The sequence below is a fragment of the Hevea brasiliensis genome, chromosome 14 (assembly GCF_030052815.1).
Source record: "Hevea brasiliensis isolate MT/VB/25A 57/8 chromosome 14, ASM3005281v1, whole genome shotgun sequence".
NCBI lineage: Eukaryota > Viridiplantae > Streptophyta > Magnoliopsida > Malpighiales > Euphorbiaceae > Hevea > Hevea brasiliensis.
Window position 1 is genome coordinate 17,209,208 of NC_079506.1, and position 27,682 is coordinate 17,236,889.

The 27,682-nt window shown below is 29.9% G+C and overlaps 4 protein-coding genes across 5 annotated transcripts in view; 2 read left to right on the plus strand and 2 right to left on the minus strand.

Moving 5' to 3' along the window:
- LOC131172809 (serine/threonine-protein kinase RIPK-like) overlaps positions 1 to 6,345 on the minus strand; it is a 29,699-nt gene extending 23,354 nt beyond the window's left edge. Inside the window, exons 1-2 of the mRNA XM_058134340.1 lie at positions 6,276 to 6,345; positions 5,854 to 6,156 (exon numbers count right to left, since the gene is read on the minus strand). Of these exons, the coding sequence (XP_057990323.1) occupies positions 5,854 to 6,156; positions 6,276 to 6,345 (373 nt within the window). The remainder of the gene's footprint in view (positions 1 to 5,853; positions 6,157 to 6,275) is intronic.
- Positions 6,346 to 13,491: 7,146 nt separating this feature from the next.
- On the plus strand, positions 13,492 to 16,006 carry LOC110647628 (uncharacterized protein C6C3.02c). Its single transcript, XM_021801556.2, has 5 exons — positions 13,492 to 13,639; positions 14,705 to 14,767; positions 14,955 to 15,032; positions 15,155 to 15,330; positions 15,714 to 16,006. The coding sequence occupies exons 1-5, from the start codon at positions 13,618 to 13,620 to the stop codon at positions 15,810 to 15,812; spliced, it is 438 nt and encodes a 145-aa protein (XP_021657248.1). The 5' UTR covers positions 13,492 to 13,617; the 3' UTR covers positions 15,813 to 16,006.
- Positions 16,007 to 19,391: 3,385 nt separating this feature from the next.
- Positions 19,392 to 21,839, plus strand: LOC110647626 (uncharacterized). Of its 2 annotated transcripts, none has more exons than XM_058135383.1 (5): positions 19,392 to 19,585; positions 20,751 to 20,813; positions 20,968 to 21,042; positions 21,168 to 21,281; positions 21,370 to 21,839. In XM_058135383.1, the coding sequence occupies exons 1-5, from the start codon at positions 19,564 to 19,566 to the stop codon at positions 21,597 to 21,599; spliced, it is 504 nt and encodes a 167-aa protein (XP_057991366.1). In that variant the 5' UTR covers positions 19,392 to 19,563; the 3' UTR covers positions 21,600 to 21,839. The 2 variants fall into 2 exon arrangements, with proteins under 2 accessions (XP_057991366.1, XP_057991365.1); XM_058135382.1 differs by having other exon boundaries at positions 19,397 to 19,585; positions 21,364 to 21,839.
- A 2,270-nt stretch (positions 21,840 to 24,109) lies between these two features.
- LOC110647629 (gamma-glutamyl peptidase 5) lies at positions 24,110 to 27,659 on the minus strand. The gene is made up of 4 exons (XM_021801557.2): positions 27,109 to 27,659; positions 24,951 to 25,103; positions 24,681 to 24,848; positions 24,110 to 24,566 (listed from the first exon to the last, which is right to left on the minus strand). The coding sequence occupies exons 1-4, from the start codon at positions 27,415 to 27,417 to the stop codon at positions 24,462 to 24,464; spliced, it is 735 nt and encodes a 244-aa protein (XP_021657249.2). The 5' UTR covers positions 27,418 to 27,659; the 3' UTR covers positions 24,110 to 24,461.
- Positions 27,660 to 27,682: the final 23 nt, after the last annotated feature.

Consider the following 27,682-nt stretch of genomic DNA (forward strand, 5'->3'; position numbering starts at 1 on the left):
ATTAGAACATTTTTAATTAAAAAATGATTATTATATTTTTGAAGGCTTATTTATAAGAAGACATGAATGAAAGAGAGGCCGTGTGCAACGCGAAATAGTAAGAAGAAAATGCAATAAAAGCTGGCTAGCATGAATTTACGAGAATTTTCACAGGAAACGGAGTGGGAACAGGAGAACAAACAAAACATTTAACAGTACTAACATGTTTTCTCTTCTTTTGTTAGTGATTTTTTTTTTCAAATATTATAGGATGATAATTATTATTGAACTCAATCAATTTTCTTTTACTCAACCTCAATTCTGATATTATGCAGAATAGCAACAAGAAGAAGGTTTTTCTACTTCAAATCCACATAAATCACCTTGCATAATAATATATTATTGTTTTTGTATTAAAATATAATTTATTTTAATATATTTATGTATTAAAATATTATCACTTTAATAAAAAAAATAGATATTATTAAAATTATATTTAAAACTTATATTTCTAATTTATAATTTATTTTTAATAAATAAATTTATATTATATAATAATAAATAATAAAAAAAACTGCCCCACAATCTCTGTCCCGAGCCACCTCATTCCCATTCCTATTATATTGACTAACTTTTATCAAATATGATTTTTTCACAGTGATTTCTATCAAAATGCTACCATGTTTTCTCTCCTTTTGTTAGTATTTTCTTTTTTTTATATATATATATGTTGACTAACTTCTATCAAATGCAAACACATTTTCATGATCTTTCATGGTGATTCCTATCAAATACTACCATGTTTACTCTCCCTTTGTTAATGATTTTTCATAGTCAATATTTCTATTAAATGCTAACAACATTGTTTTCCTCCCTTTTGTTAGTGATTTTTCGTGGTGATTAACTTGTATAAAAAATGAACATATTCTCCCTTGTGAACTATTTTGATTTTTCATAGTGACATACCATATATATTTTTCCTTTGAATTTTTAAATTATTTTTTTATGATAATTTATATCAAATGCTAACATATTACATAAGTTAAATTTTCTTCTTTTATTAATGATATTTTTCATAGTATTTTTGTGGATGAGAGATGAAAGGAAAGTTACACATGGATTTTTTTTTTCTCTTAAATCTAATCTATCACGAGAATATATGGTAAAAATTATTTATTAAATATATAAATCTCACATATTTATTTTTTAAATTTATGATAAATCGGGTATAGATAAAAATTTTCCAACTAGACATATATATTTCTCTAAAGAAAGAAAAAAATATAGAATTTTGATGGGAGATGAATTTTCATTCTTTTACTTTCGACATAGATGAAGTTTGGGGCAAAGAAAATGGGAAAATAAATCTACTATCTTTTTAAAAATGGGAAAGTATTATTTTAAAATATTTATTAAAGACATTTAATTTTTAATCTCAATTTAAATTTTACATATTTTAGTTATAAAAATTTTAAAATAGTAAAAAAAACATCTTTTTTCTATGGATTTCTCGTGTTATTGGGTTCTTATTAGTCTCCATGAAGGGTCACAATGACACCTCAGTAAGCCCTTGCCCAACGCATAACAATGAATAAGTGTAAAATTATTGTAAGCCGAGTTTATTTATTTATTTTTTAATGAATACTTTCATTTTATTAAAAATCCTATGCAAGGCAAACAAACTTGCATATATAAAATATTATAATTAATTCGACTTAAATAGATATATCCATATACTTGTGTTTGCTAAAATATAGAGTAAAAGTTCCTATACTTTTGGGTTTATAATTTTTTTCTTTTTTTAATCATGATATTTCTCTAAATTCATTTTACAATCCATATAAAAATAATTTTTTCGAAATTTGTAGTTGTCTCTCTCAACATTACTTTTTATAAGAATTGTCTACTAAAAGAGAGTTACTTTTAACTGTCACTAAGAATCATAGTTATTAAATTCAGTTTGGAGAATAATCTAATTGAAAAATTAGATCAACGAGTCACTAATTTAATAATAGGTCAACGGTCCAATCAATGAGTTATTAAAAAATTAATTAAATATTACATTTATTAATATAACAAAATAATTTCAATCAAATAAATTTATTTTTAAAGTTAATATTTCAACATTTATTAGCTTATATTTACAATTTTTTATTTAAAAAAATTTTACTCAATTTTAGTAAAATACTCAATTAAGCAAAAATAATTTTATTATTAATTAGTGGTATTAGAACATTTTTAATTAAAAAATGATTATTATATTTTTGAAGGCTTATTTATAAGAAGACATGAATGAAAGAGAGGCTGTGTGCAACGCGAAATAGTAAGAAGAAAATGCAATAAAAGCTGGCTAGCATGAATTTACGAGAATTTTCACAGGAAACGGAGTGGGAACAGGAGAACAAACAAAACATTTAACAGTACTACAAATGTAAATAAAGGTTAAGGTTTCATTGGATCTCTTTCTTCTATAATTAATCCCTTTCTCTAATCTCTTTTACAATCTCCTTTTGATTGACAATTTTTAAAAAGCTTTATTTAGTTTTATTTGTTCTTTTCTTAAGTGAAAATCAAGCCTATTTTCATAGTGATTTCTATGAAATACTAACATGTTTTCTCTTCTTCTTTTGTTAGTGATTTTTTCTTTAAATATTATACGATGATAATTGTTATTAAACCCAATTAATTTTCTTTGATTCCATCTCGATTTTAATATTGTGCAGGACAACGACGAGAAGAAAATCTTTCTACCCCGAATCCACATACATAGCTTTGCACAATAACATATTATTTTTTATTAAAATATAATTTATTTCTATATATTTATGTATTAAAAATATTATCATTTTAACAAAACAATACATTTATATTATTAAACTTATATTTCTAATTTTTATAATTTATCTTTAATAAGAAAATTATATTACATAATAATAAATTAAAATGAAAACAAAAAGTCCCAAAGAGAAACTTGCTCCACTCTACAATGGGGAAGTCCTCACCCCAATTTCGAAGCGAAGACAAGAGGAGCAATCTCTACCCGAATTACCTCGTTGCCATTCCTATTATATTGACTAACTTTTATCAAATGAAAAAACATGTTCATGATTTTTCACAGTGATTTCTATCAAAATGATATCATGTTTTCTCTCCTTTTGTTAGTGTTTTTTTCCATATTGACTAACTTTTATCAAATGCAAACACATTTTCATGATTTTTCACAGTGATTTCTATATATCGAATGCTACTATATATGTTTCTCTCCTTTTGCTAGTAATTTTTCTGCAGTGAAAATTTTTTACCAAATGTCAATACATTTTCTCTTTTATTAATGATTTTTCATGGTGAATATTTCAATTAAATGCTAAAAATATTGTTTTCCTCCCTTTTGTTAGTGTTTTTTCGTAGTGATTAACTTGTGTCAAATATGAATGTATTCTCCCTTGTGTTATATTTTGATTTTTCTTAGTGATTTACTATGTATATTTTTCCCTTTTTATTTTTTTTAATAATTTTTTATAGTGATTTATATCAAAAGCTAATTAACATATTGCATGTATATGTTAAATTTTCTTCTTTTATTAATGATAATTTTTCGTAGTGATTTTTGTGAATGAGAAATGAAAGGAAAGCTAGACATACATTTTTTTTTTTAAATTTAATCCATCATAGATTTAAAATACATAATATATGATATGACTCATTTATTAAATATATGAATTTTATATATTTATTTCTTGAATTTATAATGAATCGAGTTTAGACAATAATTTTCTAGCTAAACATACACATTTCCTTAAAAAAAGGAAAAAATATAGAATTTTGATGGGAGATGAATTTTCATTCTTTTACTTTCGTGATAGATGAAATTTGAGGTAAAGAAAATAGGAAAATAAATATTCTATCTTTTTAAAATGGGAATATATTATTTTAAAAATATTTATTAAAGACATTTAAATTTTAATCTTATTTAAATTTTACATATTTTAGTTATAAAATTTTAAAATAGTAAAAAAAAAAAAAAAAAAAACCTTTTTTCTATGGATTTCTTGTGTTATTGGGTTCTTATTAGTCTTTATGAAAGGTCACAATGACATCCCAATAAGGCCTTGCCCAACGCATCTAGTTAAGTTTTTTTTTTTTTTTTTAATAAATACTTTCACTTTATTAAAAAGCCTATGCAAGGCAAACAAATTTGAATATATAAAATATTATAATTAGTTCGACTTAAATTAAATTATCTTTAAGCGATTTTTAACTAAACACTTTAATTATTTAAAAATTAATTTTAAATAATTTTATTAAATAAATAATTAATTATTTTTAAATTAAAAAATATATTTTATGTCAAAAGTTAAAAATAAGTAGTTAAGTCACATACCTTCTTAATTATGTATAATTATTACTATATATTGAAAGAGAGGTACATTTTACTATCACTAAGAACCATAGTTATTAAAAATCCAATTGAAAGATGTGGTGAACAAGTCACTGATTTAACAATAGATCAATAGTCTATCCAGTGAGTTATTAAAAAATTAATAAAATATTATACTAATTAAATATTATGTTTATTAATATAACTAAATAATTTTAATAGACTAAATTTTAATTTTATAATCAATATTTCAACATTTATTATATTATATTTACATATATTTATGTATATATTAATAATACTATTAAAATTTATATGAAAATATTTAAATTTTAATTGTATATTAAAACTAAAAAAAACATATCATTTTAACAAATTTCTTCTATCACTATGAATTATAGCTAAGTAATTTAAAAAAATTAAATTAGAAAATTTTAAATCAATTAGGTGAATGAATTAATTATTAGGTTAACGAGTCACCGGTCTAACCACTAGATCATTTAATTTTTTTAGGTGAACTCCTTATCTGGTTCAAAAAGAGAATCAGCATAATTTTATATCTAAACTAGTTCTTTGAATGTGTATTGTACGTTATAATACTCATTATACATACTTGTGATTTAAATAAAATCAAAATTTATCCACTTCATGTAATTATTTTTTTTTAATTTCAATATTTTTTAATGTATTTTTTTTAATTTATATAAATTTTATTAATTTAACTAAATGATCAAATTATAATAATGTGTTATTATTTACTAATTTAAACAATAAAAAAAAATATTTTTTTCACTCTTATCACTTCTTTTTCTTTATTTTCCATTTTGTGAATTATTCTTCCTCTTTCATATCTCTTCAACTCCATCTTAAAATTATTTCTTTTCACTTTTATATATTATTTTATTAAAAAAATAATAAAAGTGTTAATAAAAAATTTTTTTAAACTATTGTTTTATTAAATTAGGTTTAAATGAATCAAAGTGACATGTTTAATATAATTTTTTAAAATTATGATAAAATTGTTAAAGTTAAAAGAATATAACCTCTTTTTTATCTTAAAAAAAATGCATTTTCAATTAATTTATGTAATATGTTTATATTAAATATATTTGATCAAAACTTTAAGATATATTTTATTCTATATAATATTTTAATTAATTTGAAATAATTAGATAAATTTTTTTAACACTCCTAAATTTTAAATAAATTAATTTATATGTAAATATTAGTATTTTATTGTATTAAATATTTGAGAAATTTTTTGAAATTTTATGATTTTTAGAATTGGGTTTGATTTTTTGAAAATCTAAAACTTTGATGATTTTTAAATTAATTTAAAGACCACGTGCCAAAAATAAAAATATATTTAGAATCTATAAATTTTTTTGAATTTTCTAAAATTTTTTTGAAATTTTTAGGCCTCATTTTTTGTCTTAAGGTAGAGTAAAAATTCAATTTCAGGTATCTTGAATCAGACCTGCAAAATCGAACCGGACTGAATCGGACCGGTTGAATTAGATCAACCCTCTTCCTTTTCTCCTCTTCTTCCTCGCGCATCCCAACTGCCTCTCTTCCCTCTCCATTTTCTCTCTCCTCTCTCCTCTCTCCTCCCCTTGCTGCCCCATCGCCACCCCTCCCTCCCCAGCTCGCCTGCGAGCCTCCAAGGACCCTCCCTGTTGCCAGCCGCCGCTCCAGTAGCAGGAAAAGCGGGCGCGAAGTCCCTTCAACTCGCCCGCGACTCTTCGTCTTCCTGGGCCAATCCGGCCACCGATTAGAACGGGTCTTGTCCCAAAACTCATCTACACATCGAGATATTTCCATAAATACCAAGAATACAAAAATCCATCGAGCGGTTTGTTCAATTTTTGTCCAGGAAGTTTTAGCCCATTTTGACTTTTGGGATAAATTTCTCGCAAACCGTAAACCCCATGAAAAATCCGAAAGTATCGGAGTGCTCTCCTTGGCGAGAACTTCGCAGCAATACCCATTTCAAATTTTCCCGATACCTTTTTTTTGTGAGTCCCACAAAACTTCACAGTATTTTTTCGGGTATTAAATGAGCTTAATAAATTTCGTAAAAATTATTTACTAACCCCCGTGTTGTGGGCTTCGCGTAGGTATGTTTGTTTCGTTGAAATTCAATAGTTACTCAGGTCTGTAATTTCGAGCCGGGCAGGCAAACTATTGGAAAAGCTTTAGAATCGGGTTGAGGTTATAGACTACTCCATCATTTTCCGACATCCCGGACGTGTCCCAAGGGTTAGAATTGGCACAGGTAAACCCGAACCCTTATTTTTCTTAACTATTTAGTGTTTGATTTCTAAAAATCTATAAAATATTCATGGTAGGTTAGAAAATTATAATTTCTTTTGCATCAGCTTAATAATATTGCTAAAACTGTGGGGCAAAATTCTAGAATTTTTAGAGCTAATTTGGGTAGCTTTTGAAAAAGGGTTAGTTTTAGGGACTAAATGGTAATTTTTTGAATTATGGTTGTTGACTGTTTGGATGGGCCAGGAGGGGCCATGTGATGTCATTGAGCTGTGGTTGTGTGACTTGTAGATATAGATGTGACGCTCCTCACCCGTCTACAGTGTAGCAGAGCGATGAGTGCCACATTCAGTGCCGGAGCATCCTATCTTGTCTTGTCATGTCTATTGTAAATTTTAATGTCATTTAAAACAAGTAATTTATGTGTATAATTTTTTTTTTTATATATATCTTATTTTTGTGGAGACCCGGACAGATCCTCCTCTGTTTTATTAGCATCTGGCGGGTTCCACTATCACCTGTTAACATATTCATAGTCATCTCACATATTTCCATATCATATTCTCTTTTATTATATCATTCACCACTATTTATGAGATCTCAAAATGAAGTATCATCTATTGCATTCATATGGAAATTCATAGATAATAAATTACAAGTTTTCATTTCAATCTCAAGTTTAATTTCAAGTCAAAAATGAAATACATCATAAACTAGTAATTACATCATGAGTAAACATAATGAACCAAAATACTAGTCTATACATGGGCCCTACCAAAATACAAAAGACCGGTGAGGTGACTCTGGACAGTGGCAGATCTGGTCAGAGCTCTGTCAGTGCACTATTGTTGCTGCTGCCGCGGCTGCTGGGACTGATCTCCAGTACCTACGCGATGGAAAACTAACGCGCTAAACATAACGCTTAGTGGTGCATAATTTATAATAACAATAATTAAACAATTTGAAATAATATCTGGGTCTTTTACATTATTATTGCTCTTTGGAAACAATTAACATTATCGGGATCTTTTATGATTACTTATTGTATTTTAAGTCTTAATTAATTTTTATCAGTGCCCAAGAAACCTATAACAAATTATAAAAGCTGGATGCACAGGTATATACTGGTTAGACAGCCATATGTCTATCCAGTATACGTCTGTTAGGCATGAGGCCAGCTGTCGGGCACAAGACCTGCTGTCAGGCTTGTAAAGTCAGAAATAAAGTAGGCACAATGGCCAGTAAGTAGGCATATAGCCTGTAGAACAATCATACCAAACATATATTATCAGTTTATGATTTTCTCGGTAGGCAGTACTGCTATCTGTAGTCCCTAATTGATATACCAACTTATCCAAACTAAATAAATAAGTCTAGGTATACTATGGGCAATTAAACATTTTTAATTAATTTAGCACTATTCACTGTTTCTATTTTCTAGCACTGTTCATTGGTACCATTAATCTCATATTAATAGGACATTAGTCCCAATTTATATATTCATATCATTTTTAATATTTAATTATCCTTATGAGTATTTTAACTATCATATATAGCATTTTTCCCATGAACATTTCTTTAGGTTCATGTTGATGTGTTATCTTTATCTAGGAATTTGATTAGGTTAGGATGTCTATTTAGTCACACTTCCTTCATAACAATTGCTCCTCTATGTTTAAACTTAAATTTCAGTTTTTGAATCACTAAATTTGGGCTTATAGAACTCAAGTTATGGTCAAAATACCAAAGGAACAGTATTTTGGATAATTTCTGGGTTGGCAGTTTTAGTGACTCAATTTGTGCTAACAATTTGATTTGGTTAAAGGCAAAACTGGGTCAAGTGGTCTTCATGAAAAGTGTAGCCCTATGTCTAAGCTTTCCATTAATGAAATTTTAAAAGGTCCCTTAGGCAAATCCACATCGGCAAAGCACGGAGATGGTATTGGGTTTAAAAAGTAATGATATAGAAAATGGAGGAACTAATCACTAGAGGCGCCTTTTGGTGGAATGACCTGAAGAGTTTGAAGAACTCCAGGGTTAAGCGTGCTCGCTTGAAAGAAATCCTAGGATGGGTGACCTCCTGGGAAGTTCTCCATTCCACCTATGGGACAAAACCGTGAGCCTTATGGCCAAAGCGGACAATTCCTCTAGTGGTTGGAGCCCGATCGTTACAATTGGTATCAGAGCTGCTCGCGTGTCCTCTTGGGCGATGGTGGGGCAAACCTCAGCGAAGACGCTGAGTCCCGAAAGGGGGGGAGAAAGGTCCCTTAAGCAAATCCCACATCGGCAAAGCACGGAGATGGTCTTGGGTTCAAAAAGTAATGATATAGAAAATGGGAGAACTAATCACTAGAGGCTCCTTTTGGTGGAATGGCCTGAAGAGTTTGAAGAACTACAAGGTTAAGCGTGCTCGCTTGAGAGAAATCCTAGGATGGGTGACCTCCTGGGAAGTTCTCCAATCCACCTATGTGACAAAACCGTGAGGCATATGGTCAAAGAGGACAATTTCTCTAGTGGTTGGAGCCCGATCGTTACAATAGAAGTGTATTTTGAACTCTTTTACAGGTTGGGTAAGTCCTAGGTATAAGAAAGACTCTGTCGGATTTTTGACACGACTTAGAGTGTTTTTGATCCTTTTTAAACTTGTGTTGAGTCAAATATATTAAATAATTATAATGAAATTGTCAGGAGAGCCAGGACAGCCTTCCTCCTCCACCTAGCAGCCACAGTGACCTCGGTTCAAGTCTGTGAGTAGAATATTGATTTTAATTATAATTTTAATATTATTATATATTCAAGGCATGGCCATGCATCATCTATAAATATATTTATGTAGTTAAATACTAGGCACATTTTATATTGCATCTTTAGTTGAGGAAATATTTATCGATGTTATTTTATGGTAATTTGGAGTAATGTGCGTATGTTGGTGTGCGTGTGGTGTGGTATTGGTTATGGACAGGATGGGTAGACGCGGCTGGAGCTTGACTCGCTGGAACCTGATCTTTTATGGATAAGTCGGAGTAGGCACGGCTCGAGATGATCTCGTTGGCCCCCGCATTTGACTTATTAAGTGAAAGTCTGGCTTGAGAGATACTCGCTAGCAGATGTTGGATTAAGAGAGTTGTATAGGGGATCAGCTCCCATATATGTACTGTTTGAACACTATTAGGTGTGTGAGTGCTCCAAATTACCTTTTTGCTATTATGATGTGATTTATATGAAAATTATGAAGGTGTTGCATTCTACTCTTCATGATGCATTAGCTTTAGATAGCCATAGAAATTATGATTAAAATCGGTATTTTACTCTCTGAGTCGAACGCTCACTCTTGTTCACCTTATTTTTTCAGGATATGAGAGATTTCTTGTTGAGTTTTAATTTGCCTCTCTCCTTCACAGGTAATCTATTAATATCTGTTATGCTTGTATAATTTTATTAAATTCTAGACTCTGCATTTATTAGGAGTATTTTAATCAATTTGAGACTGTAATATAATATTATGTTGAATTTAAAAGAACATTAAATGCATGTATGTGTGCATGTGATTGGATTGGAAGATGGAGCTGAGCTCCTATTTGATTTTTTGACATGATGAGTATGTGGAGGGTAAGCTAAGCTCCCTAATTTGTTATATATTGTGCTTATAGGTCTAGTGTGTCAAAAACTCCCTGTTGTATGGTCTATGTTATGACCGGACTCTATCCGATTGAATTCTTGAAATTGGACTTAAAATGGGCCTTAGGATTGGGTTAAGAAATAGTTAGACTTACTACAGGTCTCGGGGGCTTTATACTGATCCAGGTCTTAGTGTGGGTCCGGCCCATAGGTTGGGTCGTGACAATTTCAATCTTTCAAGTACGTGTTAAACCGATTGATTAATTGAATTTATCATTATATCAAAATATAAGAAATTGAAAATCCAAATACAATTTTGCTACTCTTTTATCAAAATTGCCTAAACATAATATAAATTTAAAAAATTGAAATTTGAAAATTTTATTAATTTATGTTTATAATTTTAAAATGAAAAAAAAATGCACCGATGTCATTCATTTAAATTTATATGATTATATTTATTTTTAATATATTAATATAATATTATTATATTTTCATGTATATTAAAAAAAATTCTATTTAGTTTAAGATATATTAAAAAATTGTGAAAGATCCAAAGAGAAAAAAAATATATCTTCAAATAAGTCTATTTTTTTAATTTGATGTTTTTATTAAAAAGTCATATAATATTTGTTATTTTATATTAATATTTTTCTATTTTAAAATATATTTATATTATTTACTAAGTCAAGATATAATTCTTTTAGAAAATGAATTATATTTAATTTTTTTCCTTGTTCTTTTAACTTTTTTTTCTTAATTTTTTCATTTTATCTATATTTTTATAATAGTGTAAATTATATATATATAGAATTCTTTTAAAATATATTAAAAAAAATTATGAAAAATCAACAGAAAATGTTATCTATAAATTATTTTTTTATTTTGATGTGTTTATTACGAAGTCATATAATTTTTTCTCTTCTATAATATATGAATATTTTTTATTTATAAAATTAAGATAGAATTCTATTAGAAAAAGGACAATTATTTAATTGTTATTTTTTTAACGTTTTTTCTTAAATTTTGTAGTTCATTTATATTTTACAAAATTGAAAATAATTTATTTTTTTTAACTTTTTAATATATAAAATTTTTGAAAAAAAATAAAAATTTAATATCCACTTAAAAAAAATACAAATTTATTACTTCAATAATTCTTTAATACCTATTAATTAAATTTGAACTCATTATTTTAATATCAACTTTAAAAAGGTGAATTTATTATTTTAATTTCCCGTTTTCGTATATCTAAAAATTATATTTTTTTTCTTCATTTCATGTATATATATGTAATTAAAATTAAATTTATAAATCCTAAGAATTTTAAATTTATATAAATTTTAAAATTAAATTAAATAATGAGAGGTATTTTAGACAAAACTAATATTCTCCACTCATATGTTTATATAGTATATAGATGGATTATAAATATAGATTATAAATTAATTTTATTTTTTATTTTTTTACTTATTAAATTTTTATTTTAATTAATTATTTCTTATAAAATTTTATATTTAATTAAATTTAAGTATAAATAGAACTAAAAATTTTAAAATTATATAAATATTAAAATTAATTTAAATAATAAAAATATAATTATAATTAATTTTAAAAAGGGCATTTTTGGTAAAGTTAATGTTCCTTCCTACTCTTTTCACAATTATATATAATGTAGATAACACAAAATTAGCATGTGCATTTTTGCCAACCCTAATGTTTCTCCTCTCTGTACACATTTATAAATATTATAGGCGTAGATGTAGATTATAATAAAAAATTATATATAGATTAATAATATTTTTATTTTTTATTTATTAAATTTTTATTTTAGTTAATTAGTTTTTATAAAATTTATTTTTATTTTTTATTTATTAAATTTTTATTTTAGTTAATTAGTTTTTATAAAATTTTATATTTATTAAAGTTAATTACAAGTAAGATTATAAATTTTAAACTTATATGAATTCCAAAATTATAAATTTTAAATTTATATAAATTTTAAAATTAATTAAAATAATAAAAATATAATTATTATTAATTTTAATAATAAAAAATAAATAAAATAAAATTAATATTCTCCCTCTTCATATATTTATGCATAATATAGATCATTAATTCACCGAATTGAATCGCCCGGTGGGGCTAGATTTAATAACAATGCTAAGGACATTAAAATTATCTCTTTCTGTCTCTTTTTTTTTTTTTTAATTTCTATGTTAAATTTATTTGATACTTATCAAAAATAATATAATTTAAATATTTTTATATAATTTACATAAAATTAATTAAATAGTGAAAGTGTTAATATTTTTATTTTTTCATAAATAAATAATTTAAAAATATGAATTTATAAAATACAATAGTGATAATAAATTAAAAATAATATACGTTATTGTCATTTAAAAAATTAATGCAACCTATAGTATTGAAGAATTAATTTCAATATATATATATATCATGCAATCGTTCCTATTTATATATATATCTCGAGATTTATATATATATATATATAAAGCATATCAAGCACACTCTATATTTAATGTGATTTTAATTAGTATTTTAATTATTTTTAACTTTTAAATGATTAAATTTATCTTAATCATTATAGATTATTTCCAAAGGAAAAAAATACACTAAAAAAATAATTATACTATAATTATAATTAATAGGAGAATTTAGAAGAATTTTTTTTATTAAAAAATTACCCCTAATTATTTGCTTTAATCTATTAATTTATAAAATCTTAGAATTATAATTATTTTGGCGAGAATATATATAGATATATTTTATGTTGTGAGAAATGAAAATATTTAAATAATTTTTTTATAATAAATTATAAATAATAATTCACCTAAAGCATGGCCTATCTACTTTCATATTTCGTTATTAATTGAATTAAAATATATTTTTTTATATAATTCACTCAAATTGGATTCAAACTCGAGAATTTTAATTAAATTAAATATTTAATTTTATTATTTTATTTAGAAAAATAAACAACGCAAATGTTCTGTACCAACCAACTTTGAACCTCCAAGGAAGCCTGGTTGCAATTGGCAGGGCCAATATCCGTAGAAGAAATCATCGTCTAAAGGATAGCCTAGAAACACCTGATTGCATCTCCAATAGATAGTATATTTTTAATGTTTCACAAGCGAATCATGACGTCAAAAGCCTAGAAGCCAAATGTAGACTAATAGAATATTGCCACGTATTTCACTATTCTACTCTCGACCGTACCAAATAACAAGCACAATGCCTTTAAAACAGCGTTTCCAGGGTTTTTGAGACGGCCGCAAACGAAACGCAGAAATTTTTTCTGGAAGTCTCTCTCTTTCTTTGTTCGCCGGCTGCATAACTCACCGACCATGCCTCGCCGAAGCTCTGGAGGTAGGATTTACGCCAGATACGTACTTTACATATTTGGGTATATTCATTTCCAGGGTTTGTAAATTTCTGGGTTTTGTTTTTCATTTATCTTTCGATTTAGATTGGGAAACCTGAGGCAATGAACCCAAGATGTGATATTTGGTCAGTTATTTCATTAGAAGAAGGAAGTAGATGTGGTGACTGCTAAGCTATTTCATTAAATATCGCTTCTGATTTATTTTGTTTTGAGTTTATGTGAGTTAACGTTGGACCTCAAAGTTCGTTCCTTTATTGGATTTCCTACTTTTTTTTTCTTTATTTGTCTTTAGCCAGATGTATATAAAATTTTTCGTGTTTGCTTAGTATGAATGGGCATTTACATTCTCCTGGTTTTTACATCTGTTGGATTTGTGAGTTCTGTTCTGTGCTTAAATTTTTGGCTTTAGTTTTATTGGTTGAGTGAATAAAGTAAATGGGCAGTGTAGAGTTCAAATCTTTGTTTAATCCAACCAAGTCCATATTGTATGTATTGCTGTAGTATTTAATTTTCGCTTTGCTTTGTTACTTGATCACATTTAGGCATTCTTAATTAAGTTATGGTGGACATATTAAATTGTTTAAATTGATACCAAACTTTAATGTGTGTTGCTCTTGTTAGTGAATCAGAATTTGGAACTTGGGTATGCAGAATTTTTCAGAGGTTTTGGGTATGGATTTTTTTACCTAAATTGATATTCACATCATGTACGGGCATGGATCTTAGACATCGAAGAGTATTCACAGTGTGTATTAGATTCTAACTGGATTAACAGTTCAACTCTTCCAGATCATCATGAGCTGCTTCTTTTTATGTTTGCATGTTCTGTAAAACTTCTCATTAACCATTTGTTGCAACTTGTTCTGGAATCTTGATGATGTCTGGTGTCTTGGGAACTTGCTTCGAATTGTTGTTAATGGAGTGTTGGTGGTTTAATGTGTGTTAAACAATTTATGCTCTATGTACTTTTTTATATTATATGTTCTTTTGATGAGTTCTCTCTTAGCGAGTTATGGATAGTCATGGCACAACTTCTATTGCATTTGCAGGTAGACCTGCTCCTCGGGCTGCTGCCCGCCCTGCACCAGCACGCAGCTCACCACCCCAACCAGGTACTATTTCTTTAAATTATCTTGCAGGTTTCAGCAAGAATTTTAACCAGGTAGTATTTCTTTAAAATATCTTGCAGGTTTCAGCAAGAATTTTAAGATTGAAAAACATTGAGCCTTGTTATTTATTTTGATATTGTTTTTCTTTGATCAGCAGTTTGTTTGATACTGTATTCTGTTTTTGATGCAGTTAACCATGCTCCTCCTCCAGCTCCTGTTCAGAGTGGTGGTGGTGGTGGTGGATCATTGCTTGGAACCATAGCTCAGGGTATGTGAAAAAGAGACTCTGCATGTTTGGAATGGAATTTACTATATGTTTGTTGCCTGTTATTGATATGATTTCGATCAAGGAAGAACTTTGAACCTTTATATGTTTTCTGGCTTCTGCAGGCATGGCTTTTGGCACTGGAAGTGCTGTGGCACACAGAGCTGTAGATGCTGTGTTGGGTCCTCGTACAATTCAACATGAAACTGTTGTCTCTGAGGCGGCTGCTGCCCCAGCACCCACAGCAAGCAGTATGGGTGGTGCTGATGCATGCAGTGTTCACTCAAAGGCATTCCAAGATGTAAGCAAACTTTTCTCATCTGGTTACTTGATTGCAGATACATTGATGTGTGTTTTTAAATAGTTGAAAAATAACCCCAAACTCAAAAAAAAAGGTTCAATTCTTGACGGTCCATCTTTCACCCCTCACCTTCTTGGCTTCTCCACCACTTGTTTTCTACATGAATTTATTTTGAATATTCATACGTGCAGATGCTGTTATTTTTTTCATTAGTATTTATGTTCCCGGGTTCACAAAGATTATTTGAATTGGATTCTAAAGAAATATAAAACTGATTCCTGACAGTTGGAGAAATTTTTCTATATAAATTACTTGGTTTATTATTTTGTGTTGATCTCAATTATTGAATCGTCAGTGACATTATTCAACTTATTTTCTTGCAGTGCCTGAATAACTTTGGGAATGACATCAGCAAGTGCCAGTTCTACATGGACATGTTGTCCGAGTGCAGGAAAAACTCAGGCTCTCCATTGAGCGCCTAAATTCTTTGTACATGCTTTGCCATGCATTGGAATAACAGCTTTGAACTTTGCTTGTTTTCTTATTTTGAAGCATATCATGATGAAGCTGTCCTCCTTATATGGTTAAGGATTTAGTGTCAATTTTTTTGTAGGAAACTACTGAAGATAGAACTTATAAGTGTTATGCACTAATTATCAGAACTTTATTCTCTTCATCTTCAACTCTTCCATGTTTTAAGATTTGAATTGTTCATCTTGAATAATGGTTGCAAAAGCCCTGAACTTTGGAGGGATTAGTTTTTGTTGTGCGCTGCGGAAGTGTGTAAACTGTAAAAAAATGAAGTAAACACACAAAATATTAATATTTATGTTTTTTACCCTCTAAATATAGGGCTATATTCATGGGTATGTCATCTTTTACTATCATTAATAAATAAATTATTATTACAAGTTCATAGCTATATTATCTATAAATTTATTTACACTCAAGAGATAGTAAATGTATTAATTAGTTTCCATCGATCTCCTCTAGATATAACCTATTATATTTACTATTAAAATATTACACTATAAAGAGTGAATTCAACTATATGGACAAGGGACTTTTCATCAATAGATAATAATTCTTTCATCTTAAATTCTATGTCCTTATTTCATCTTAGATCGAAATCTCTCTCTACTGCAATGGGCAATCTCAGCAATCAATGGGTAGAGCTAAATCTTTAGCAATTAGTAAAGTCTTTTTCTGCAACGGGTGACAGTGTGCTGAAAGTCAAATAATCTTTTTCATCATTCTTCTATTTATAAATAGTGTTAATTTTTTCAATCCTGATTTGATTAAGAGTCTCATTCAATTTAGAAATAACACTTAAATAACAATTTTACTTTATATATAAAATATTCCTCTATCCTATTGAGAAATATTTTTCGTACTCAAATTAGAAAAAAGTCTTCAAATTTTATTAAGATTTTAAATCATAATTCTAATAGTTTTTTTGTGTATTATAAAACGAATGTAGAGGGATGTCCAAGAATATTAAAAAGAAAAAAGAATTTTATATTTTTAATATTTTAAAAATTAAATTCATATTATTTTTCTTCAAGGTTTTCATTCTATTTTCTTGTTTTGATGATACACTTGAGATTGGCTGTGGTAATTTGGGTTAGTAGGTCGTTTATGTGTCGACAAACATGAATACTAATATGATTATGATTAATATGTGTACGACACAATTAATGAATTGTGTAAAAAATAAAACATGAGCACGATTGTTAAATTATATAAATTACATAGCATGATTAATATTAAATCGTATTGAGTTAATTTGATATAAAATAATTCATTTAACTGATTTAACTTAATTCATTTTACACAGTTTGACATAATTATAATTATGTATACCTTAATAATGTATAAAAATATAAAATTTAAGATGAAAATGAGTTAAGTAATATTTTGATAAAAAATCAAAAGATAAATAATTATAAATTAATATTTTTTAGTTTTTTTTATATAAATTTATAAAGGAATCGATACGACATTAACATGAATAAATTTTAAGTAAAATTCTTATTTTTTATTTTGTTATATTAGTATCGTGTTTGCGGGTGATATGTAAAATGCCTTTGAATTTAACGCCCATATTTCACCATATACTCAGTCTTGATTCTTGAATTATAAATTGTTCAAATTATCTAAAAGAAAACCTCAATCATGCACTATACAGTCGCAGGATAATCTCTCCCGCGAGCAATACAAGACAAAAGAGAAAAAATAAATTATATATATATATATATATATATATATATATATATATATATATTATTCCTTTAAAACCTTAATATTAGAAATATTGCTTAAGCTAGATATTTATTGGAAGCAGCTTTGTTTTCCACCGCCTTAACAGAGGCAATATGCATGGCAGTACCTTTGGATTTAAATGGAACATAAAAAAAGTCTGATCTTCTGTCAACTGCATTACGTAAATTTATATCTAATTTTTGTCTTGTAATAATATCAATTGAAGTGTGGAAATATTTGGGAGATATGAGAGTGACATGGTTAAGTAAATTATTTAATAAGATTCTAAACTCAAAGAAAATGCCTGATGAATGAAGGAGGAGTATTTTAGTACCTATTTTTGAAAATAAAGGAGACATATAGAGTTGCTCAAACTATAGGGGAATTAAACTCATGAGCCATACTATGAAGTTGTCGGAGAGAGTTGTGGAGCATCGACTACGTCATGATACTTCTATCTTTCTCAATTAATTTGGTTTCATGCCTGGTCGTTCAACTATAGAAGCGATTTTTCTCATTAGAAACTTGATGGAGAATATAGAGATGTGAAAAAAGATCTACACATGGTTTTTATTGATTTGGAGAAAGTTTATGATAATGTTTCAAGAGATGTCTTATGAAATGTGTTAGAACAAAAGAAGTTATCTATTAGGTACATACAAGTGTTGAAATATATGTATGAAGGAGCAACTACTATTGTGTGCACAGTGGGAGGGGACACAAGAGATTTTCCGATCTCAATTGGATTACACCAAAGATCAGCCATAAGTCCTTACCTTTTTATATTAGTTTTAGATGAATTGACGAAACATATACAAAAGAGTATTCCTTGGTGCATGATGTTTGCGGATGATATTGTTCTGATAGATGAGACATGAGAAGGAGACAGTAGAAAGCTATAGCTTTGGAGAAGTACTTTAAAGTCAAAGGGTTTTAAATTAAGTAGAACGAAGACAGAATAAATATATTGCAAGTTTAGTAAAGGCCAAATTGGTGATAGGGAAGGCGTTAGTTTGAATGGAGTAGTACTGTTCCAAAGTAATCACTTTAAATATCTAGGCTCAGTCCTTTAAGTAAATAGGAGATGTGAGTAGGATGTTAGTCATAGGATTAAAGCCGGATGGTTGAAGTGGAGACGTGCCACGGGAGTTTTATATGATCCTAAAATTCCCAATAAGTTGAAAGGAAAATTTTACCGTACAGCCATACAAACGGCTATGTTATATGGTAGTGAGTGTTGGGCACTGAAAGAGTCGTATGCGTATAAGATAAGAATTGTAGATATGAAAATATTAAGGTGGATGAGTGGCCATACTAAATTAGATAAAGTCCGTAATGAGAATATTAGAGAAAAGTTAGGAGTGTTACCAATTGAAAATAAGTTGAGAGAGGAGAGATTGAGGTGGTTTGGTCATGTGAAACGTAGATATACGAATGCTTTAGTTAGATAAGTAAAGCACATTAGGATAGGTTAGATGATAGAAAGAAAAAAAGGAGTAAACCTAAATTGACTTAGTAGTTCAATATGATTTAGAAGCATTACATATTTTTTATGATTTAACCCAAAATTATTTAGAGTGAAGAAAGCGAATATATATAATACCTATTTCAAATTTTTAAGATAAAAATTTAGTTGTGTTGAATTGAGTTGAGTTTCTGTACTGTACTATAACGAAAGTAAGCAGACTTCTTATCAAATTGACGATAAAATCTCGTTAATTGATAGTTTGGGCAATAAGAGAATGACGAAACTTCCAAGCAGAAAGGAGAGTAAAGTAGTTATCGACTTCAAAATAAAAGGGACATTTCCTTGCACCGACTGCCAATTTGCACCGACTATTCGAGTTTCCTTTGGTTACTTTTCCATTCATCTCCTTCCTAACGAAGGCTTAAACTAGCGTACACAGAAATTCTCTCACTAGAAGTCTTTCTCACTCTCTCTTTGTTCGCGGCCTGCATAACTCACCGATCATGCCTCACAAAAATTCTGGAGGTAGGATTTGCACAAAGACATGTACTTTACATATTTGGGTATATTCTTTTCATGGGTCTGTAGATTTGTGGGTTTTGTTTTCCATTTCTCTTTGCGTTTAGATTGAGAAAGCTGAGCCAACGAACCCAAGATGAGATCTTTGGTCTGTTTTGCTTTTCTTTTCTTTTCTTTTTCTCTGGGCATTAGAAGAAGTAGATGTGCTGTGCTATTTCGCTAATGAGACGGTGTTTATTTACGAATTATCACTTCTGATTTGTCCTGTTTTGAATTCATGTGAGTTATCATTAGACCTCAAAGTTTGTTCCTTTATGGGCTTTGGCCCCCCTTTTTTTTTACTTCTTTTCTTTTTTGTCTTTAACAAAATGGATATGAAATTTTTTGCATGCTATTGATTTTGATATTCGTGTTTGCTTAATATGAATGGTCATTTGGGAATTGGGTTTCTTGGTAACACATCCTCCTAGTTTTTGCATCTGTTCGACTTGTGGGTTCTGTGACTTCTGTTCAGTATTTAAATTTTTGGCTTTAGTTTTATAGGTTGAATGCATATAGTAAATCTGTAAGTGGTCAGTATAGAGTTTAAATCTTTTTTTAATCCAACGAAGTTGATATTTAGATGTATTGCTTTTGTATTTAGTTTTGGCTTTGCTTTGTTACTTGATCACATGTAGACATTCTTAATTATGTTATGGTGAACATACTAAATTGTTTGAGTTGATACCAAACTTTAATGTGTCTTGCTCCTGTAGTGAATCAGAACTTGGAACTTAGGTATGCAAATTTTTCAGAGGTTTTGGGTATGGATTTTATACCTAAATTGATATTCACATCATGTATGGTCATGGATCTTATACATCGATGAGTGTTCTCCCACTGTAATTATATTATATCTAGATTAACAGTTCAACTCTTCCAGATCATCATGAGCTGCTACTTTTTATGTTTGCAAGTTCTGTAAAACTTCTTATTAACCATTTGTTGTAACTTGTGCTGGAATCTTGATGATGCCTGGTGTCTTGGGAACTTGCTTCAAATTGTTGTTCATAATGGAGTGTTGGTGGTTTTAATGTGTGTCAAATTACTTATACTCCATGTACTTCTTTTATATTATGTGTTGTTTTGATGAATCATCTTTTAATGAGTTACTGATCAACTTCTATTAAAGGAAAACCTGCTCCTCAGGCTGCTGCACGCCCTGCACCAGCACGCAAACCACCACCCCAACCAGGTACTATTTGTTTAAATTATCTTGCAGGCTTCAGCAAGAATTTTAAGATTGTAAAACATGTAGCCTTTTGGTTTTATTTTGATATATTTTCTTTGATTCTGGCTAAGTATCTTGTTCAGCTGTAGTTTGATGCTGTTTTCATGTTTTGATGCAGTTAACCGTGCTCCTCCTCCAGCCCCTGTCCAGAGTAGTGGTAGTGGTGGATCATTGCTTGGAAACATAGTTCAGGGTTTGTGAAAAAGAGAATGTGTGTTTGGGTTGGAAATTACTATATATTGTTGCCTGGTATCGCTATATTTGATTTGGATCAAGGAAGAACTCTGAACCTTTTATTTGTTTTCTGGCTTTCTACAGGCATGGCTTATGGCGCTGGAAATGCTATGGCACAGAGAACTATAGATGCTGTGTTGGGTCCTCGTACAATTCAACATGAAACTGTGGACCCAGCACCCGCAGCAAGCAATATGGGTGAGTGTTGATGCATGCAGTGTTCACTCAAAGGCATTTCAAGATCTACACAAACTTTTCTCATCTGGTTACTTGATTGCAGATACAGTTTTAAAAATCCTGGGTTATGGCATTGAGGCATTGAAATATGTAATGAGTGAAACAGAAACCCCAAACTCAAAAAAACAGTCCAATTCTAGTCACAATAATGAAAGAAGCGCGCCTCAGGGGCGAGGAAAAGGCAGAAGCGATGGTACCTCAAATGGCCAAAAGTGGGCAACAAATGGGAGGCGCAGCAAGCCGCACTCGGGCAAACCAAGCCACAAGGGCACGTCTTAACTATGATAGCCTTCTGAGGCAGGGACTGAAAAAAAAGAGTGAAGAAGGGTTCTTCCCTTGAAGGCTATATTTGGATGTTTACTGTATTTACGTAAGACAAGCATCTGAGTGGCAAATTGTGATGATGATGACAAATGTTTCCTTTGTGAGTGGTGGTGGGCTAAACGTTATGATAGACTGTTATTTTCTGTTACTGGAATCTGGCCCTTGAGTTTAAGGCATTGCACCTGTTATTTCTAATTTATGGTGTTTCAAATTTTTTTCTTTTTTCAATAAATTAAGAATCCTTAACCAATACCCATTAGGCATGAAACTGTTTTTTTTTTTTCAAAAAGACATTTTTAATATAAATCAGATAATTTAATTAATAAAAAAGAAAATTAAAGTTATAAATAGATTTTTATTTTAAATGCAAAACTATACTATCGAAAGTAGTTCTTTTAATTATTTACTTTCACATTGAGCAACTATTTCATTTTGATTTATGTTACTTAAGGAGAAGAAATTACAATGAAAACAATATAATTTTCTTTCAATAACTCTATTCTACGAGATTTATCAAGAAAATTATGTCATTTCTTTTAATCATTTAAAAATTAAAATGAAGGCATGCCATCTATTATTCACACAGCAACTCTCGGGTCTTGCCGAGCTCCCCTTTCATCTGGTGGCCCTCCCTTGCCCCAAGGTAGGGGAAGGTGTTTGCTTCCAGTTTTGGGTTTAAGTCACCTTCTCTTTGCAGATTTGATTTGTATAGTTTTGGCTTTCATTATTTGGGCAGCAAATCTTGGTTCGAGCATGGAAAGGGAGGTGTTGGAGAAAATCCACATTGGCGGGAGTGGTAGATCGAAGTTAACTTTGGTTTGCTCTCTCGTCATTTTTTGGCTATGGGTCTAAAGATTTACTCTATATGGTAAAAATGCTCTTCTTGCTTTAGCTGGTTCAAATCTCTAAGATTTGCTTCTACAACACGGTTGAAAAGGTCGTCTCAATGGCCAGTAAGGGTCAGAGATTTCTGTGACAACATTCTCTTGTCGGAGGTAGAGCTGACTATTTTTTTTCTGGACAAATCTGGTGGCCAACTTTGTGAGGAGAGGCTGTACTTAGATGAGCGATGAAGGTTACTCCTTGTAGAGCTGGCAGTGGACTAGCTTCGATCTATGCTTGGCTTTTTTGGTAGCGACAAGCATTTATATAATGAGTGTGCTGCTCATGCAAGGATGACTGGGCGGTGCTGCTCATGTCCAAACAAAGCTTATTTAAAATCAACTCAATAGACTTAATTTAACTAATTAAAATGAGTGTTTATATAATTTATCAATTCAGATTTAATTTTTATTGGATAGCATTAAAAAATTATTTTATTTTAAATATACTAAGCGAATAAATAATATATATCATTAATGTGTAAAATTTGCCAAAGAGTATCATAATTTTAATAACGAGTATTAATGGACATAGTTCATTTAAAATGCAGGATTTATTTAATAAAGTTAAAATGTAAGAAGAAAACTCATTTTTAGCTAAGGGTTTTTTAAGATAAATTCAAGTTAAAGTGTGTGTATATTACATTTATCGAGGAATGATAAGTAAAATTTAATTATAAGTTAATTTGTAAACTGATAATATAAATCATGTCATAAAAATTTTAATGATATTTAAATTAAAAATTATATATTTTTATAATAAAAATAAATTAAAGTCGAGAAACATTCTAGAGGATATAATTGAAATTAATTTCAAATTACAAAGTTTTTAATAAGATTGTTTTAAAATTTTGAAAATGAAATGAGCTACATTCAGCAGAATGAAACAGATAATCAATCACTAATCAAATGATTTTGAATTGACATAAATATAATGTATAATATGCTAATCTTCTCATATGACTCTAGTCTTAAACTTTATCTTGTCAGTATACAAATCCCTCATCGACAACAAGAATAAAAAATTCTCTATTTATAAAACAGCAAGCAAGACACCTTAACGCCGGGCTCAGTTACGAGAGTCTGTAACCCGAGTGGGGGCCTAAAGGTGATGGAACGTTGGGCTAGCTTTACTGGGTTGGACAAGGGGTAGCTAGAATTTGGCCAGCCCGTTCCAAGCGAATAGTCGTGTCACGAGACTCGAACGAAGGTTTGGGCTTCCTGGCTCCTAAAGTGGAGGGCTCCGCGTTAGGCTGGCTTCACAGAGCAGCGAAAACTTCCCGCTACTGGCAGTGGAAGGATAACTGGCCAGTGCTGCTCATGTCCAACAAACTCAGTAGGCTGGCTCCAACCGAACCATCACCTTTTTTCTCTTTTTTCTTTTTTTTTCCCCACTGAGATTAGAGAGACAAATTCCAAATCCTTTACTCTTTATACCTTCAAAAATTAAAAAAAAAAAATCAGATTATCTTTAATTAATACATTTGAATATTTTAATATTAGGCCAGTTGGGCATTGCAGTAAAATTTTCTTCTAAAATTTGATTTTTTTTTTTCTCAAATTGAGTGAAACATATTAGACAGATAAAATAAAAAAGCCATTAAAATTGCACTTGACCTTCAAATGATAATAGGGGTCACCACTAAACAGTCAATAAATAAGCAAAGAGCAATTAACAAAACTTGGGTAAAATTTTTTAATTTTTCATGCTAAGCCCTGCTAAATCACCATTTTCTCAAAAAGAACCCACTTGCCAACATGCCATTAATTCCAAAACTTGCTGTTAATCAATGCCCACCCACCTCACTAAACCCAAACACACTGCTAATTCATGTGTTTCTTCTCTTCAACTTCTTTCTTCCCATTGTACTCTTTATTTACATTTAAGTCCCCCAACTTTCTTTTTCTTCCTTTTTTTTTGGGAATTTTTTTTTTATCAGTATAATCTGCCCTTGAGGAAGTTGGTGCACAGCTTCTTCCATGCCTCCTTATCTGGCTCTTGTCCATCCAAATTTGCCTTGATCTCATCAGCAAATGATTCCTACATGGGTAAATTACAATTTACTCCTCTGAGTCAAAAGTTCCTTGCTTTACTGGTAATTTGAATCAAGGGTCAAGATCTATTTGAGTGAAAATGATAGGTTTTTGTGTTTACCACAATAAGATTACGTTGGAGAAGACGATCAACCAAGTGGGAGAGAATGTCTCTGTTGTACTCAGGATGACCTTGGATGCCCATGATGTGATCTTCATACCTAAACATCTCAATCCCAGTCTTATCAGACCATGCAATCACCTCAGCTTCTGGTGGGAGTTCACGGACCTAACATATTACAATAGGTTGCAAAACATTGGAACCTTATTAGCCTCACCAACAAATATATGTGATCAGGTCTTACCAAGTTCATTTTTATATCATACAAACCTCGTCCCTATGGCACTCGATCACAGCTAGTGACGCAGGCACTATCACTGACGAGAATAGTTTCGTTGATGATGAGAAATGGATGGTTGTGATTCCCATATCCCAGCCAGAGACGGCAGGGCCTGTTTTTCCTCCCAGTGAACGCGCCAGTATCTGATCAAAACCAGAAATTTGTATTTATTAATAAATTTTATTTTAATGATATTATAATTAATTTCAAAATTAATTAAAAAAAAAATAAATAAATAAAGATGTGAATCCCGCCCATTAAATCACCATATCTTATCTTCCATTACACGTTTATGGTTGGATTTAGCTTGGTATGTGATAGAAAGGAAGACAATGACACTCAAATATAAAGTGCTTCGCACAAATATATATATATATATATATATATATATATATATATATATATATATAACTCATCTTTTATAAATATTTTTTAAAATATTAAAAATATTTAAAAATAATATCAAAAGTTTGAATAAAGACTCCAATAAATATCATGATTTGTAATATGCTAAGAATCATATATGTAAATTTAAAAAAAAAAAAAAACTATTGATAGACCTGATTTATCATAGACTCTGTGGGATCCATATATTTAATAAGTGGACCCATCATATATCTTTGAGTCTATAATGAATTAAATTTAAGCAAGAAAAATTTTAAAAAAATCACAATGATGAAATTAGACTTAAGCTTAAAAGCATGTATGGATGCAAGAAGAGAAGGAATCCTAATGAATGGCATTATTTTGTTAACCATTACCATCAATCAATCAATCAACATGAGTTGGAATTGCTATAGAAAACAAGATACCCAAAAGGCAAAATGCCCATAACATTCATAATTTTTTTCTTGAATATGAAAAATAATAAAATATATTAGAAACATCGAGATACCCAATTACCCATGTGTCTCAATGAGGAGGATCCAATTAGTCTACCGACAAATCTTATCTTGCCATTCATATACAACATAACGTGTCTATTTGGCTAAAAAACTCAAGGCTTTTGTCCCCATTTGGGTTTAGGAATCTTTCTTGTTCTTGGAGATATGTTATTCTATAAGCTTATGCATGTCTTGCTTCATATTATGAAGTATTCTATTGATTGTTGTACACAAAACGTAAGAACAAATGTCTTCCAACTATGCACCACCAAAGGTGAGATTGTTAAATGCGTTCGGTATATATATAATAAATTTCAAAATAATGTGAGACCCACTTTTATATTTCGGTAAACTAAGTTTGGCAAAAGAAGAGAAACTAGCATAACCAAACAATATTACTTTTCCCTTATGATAAGATGGGCACTAACGCCTAGCCACAAAATGGCCCTTCAAAGACACAAGACTAACCAAAACTAATCATCAATGAGAAGAAACTTTGCCAATTAGAATTGATGTAAACCTAATTACAATTCAATTCATTTAGGGTTAAAATTGGATTGAAAGGAAAAGAATCAATACCCAAAATATATTCCAATTTCAATTGAAATTGTAACCCCACAACTATCAAAGGTAGGGAAAGAGAGTAAAAACAAAAATGTGGGACCACTTTAAAAGACTTCATTTGTAAGTATAAATCAGAGCTATACAAATGTGAAGACTGCTTTCAAGGTCCCAATCAAGAAGGACTGAACAGTACAAGGACCACCCATGAATTAGGTTGCAAAGGGGACCTCAAACAAAGAAGTAAATGACCCATTTTAGTTTCTGCATTACACTACACGTTGATATTAACATATTGCATTATATTATTTAAAAAATGTATTTTATTCAACTCTGGAGAGGAAGAATTTGAACTTTTGAAAGACCATTCTGCCCTTTCTGGCAAAGGGAAATTGAATGGTGTGTGATATTTCTAACTCAGAATAGCATTTCTTTTCATTGAACTAAAGAATAAGAATCTTTAGCCTTTAAATTCAGGGAAGCCTTGCAGGTTTTAACAGTAACTCATTGTTTGAGGTCGAATATCTTGTGAAGGGAACATTTTCCATCAAACCAAACAACTTAATAGCAATCAAGATTTGACCATTTCCCAGAAAACAAGGCACCTAAAGAGACAGTTCAAGAGGCACATTCATATTAAAGAATACATTAAACTGCATAAAATAATCACAAACCGACACTAAAATAAACAATTAAAAATTACCTGGTGTCCAAAACAAATTCCAAGAATTTTCTTCTTCATGGAATTCAACTTTTGCAAGAGAATCAAGAGCTTTAGGATCCAAACATCATTTCCATGAGCATCATTGCAGCTTCCAGTGATGACAAACCCATCAAAGGTTTTAATCTCTTCATCATCAGGAAACTCTCCACAAGCTACCTTATAAACATCCCATGTCTCTCCTTCCTCCCCCAGCATTCTCAAAAACACCCCAAAGTACCCTCCATACTTCATTTTCACATACTCAGGGTCCTCTGCACACAGAAGAACAGCAAATTTCTTTCCACCCATGTCTATGATTTCCTCCCTTGAACCAAAAATACTCTTCTTCCTTTATTCTGTTTAATGTGAAAATGTGACTCTTCCTCTCTCTAAAAAGCCTCCGCCTTTAGAGAGAGAAAAGAGATGGAGGAAATGGGTTTCCTTCCTCTCTTAAGAAAGAAGGGATTTCAGATACAGAGGAAGGAAAGAGACACAAACAGAGAGAGGCGGCTTGGTTTGGTTTTACAGAGATGGGTTTCAGGACAAGACACCAGGCGTATATAATGAGGTTGGG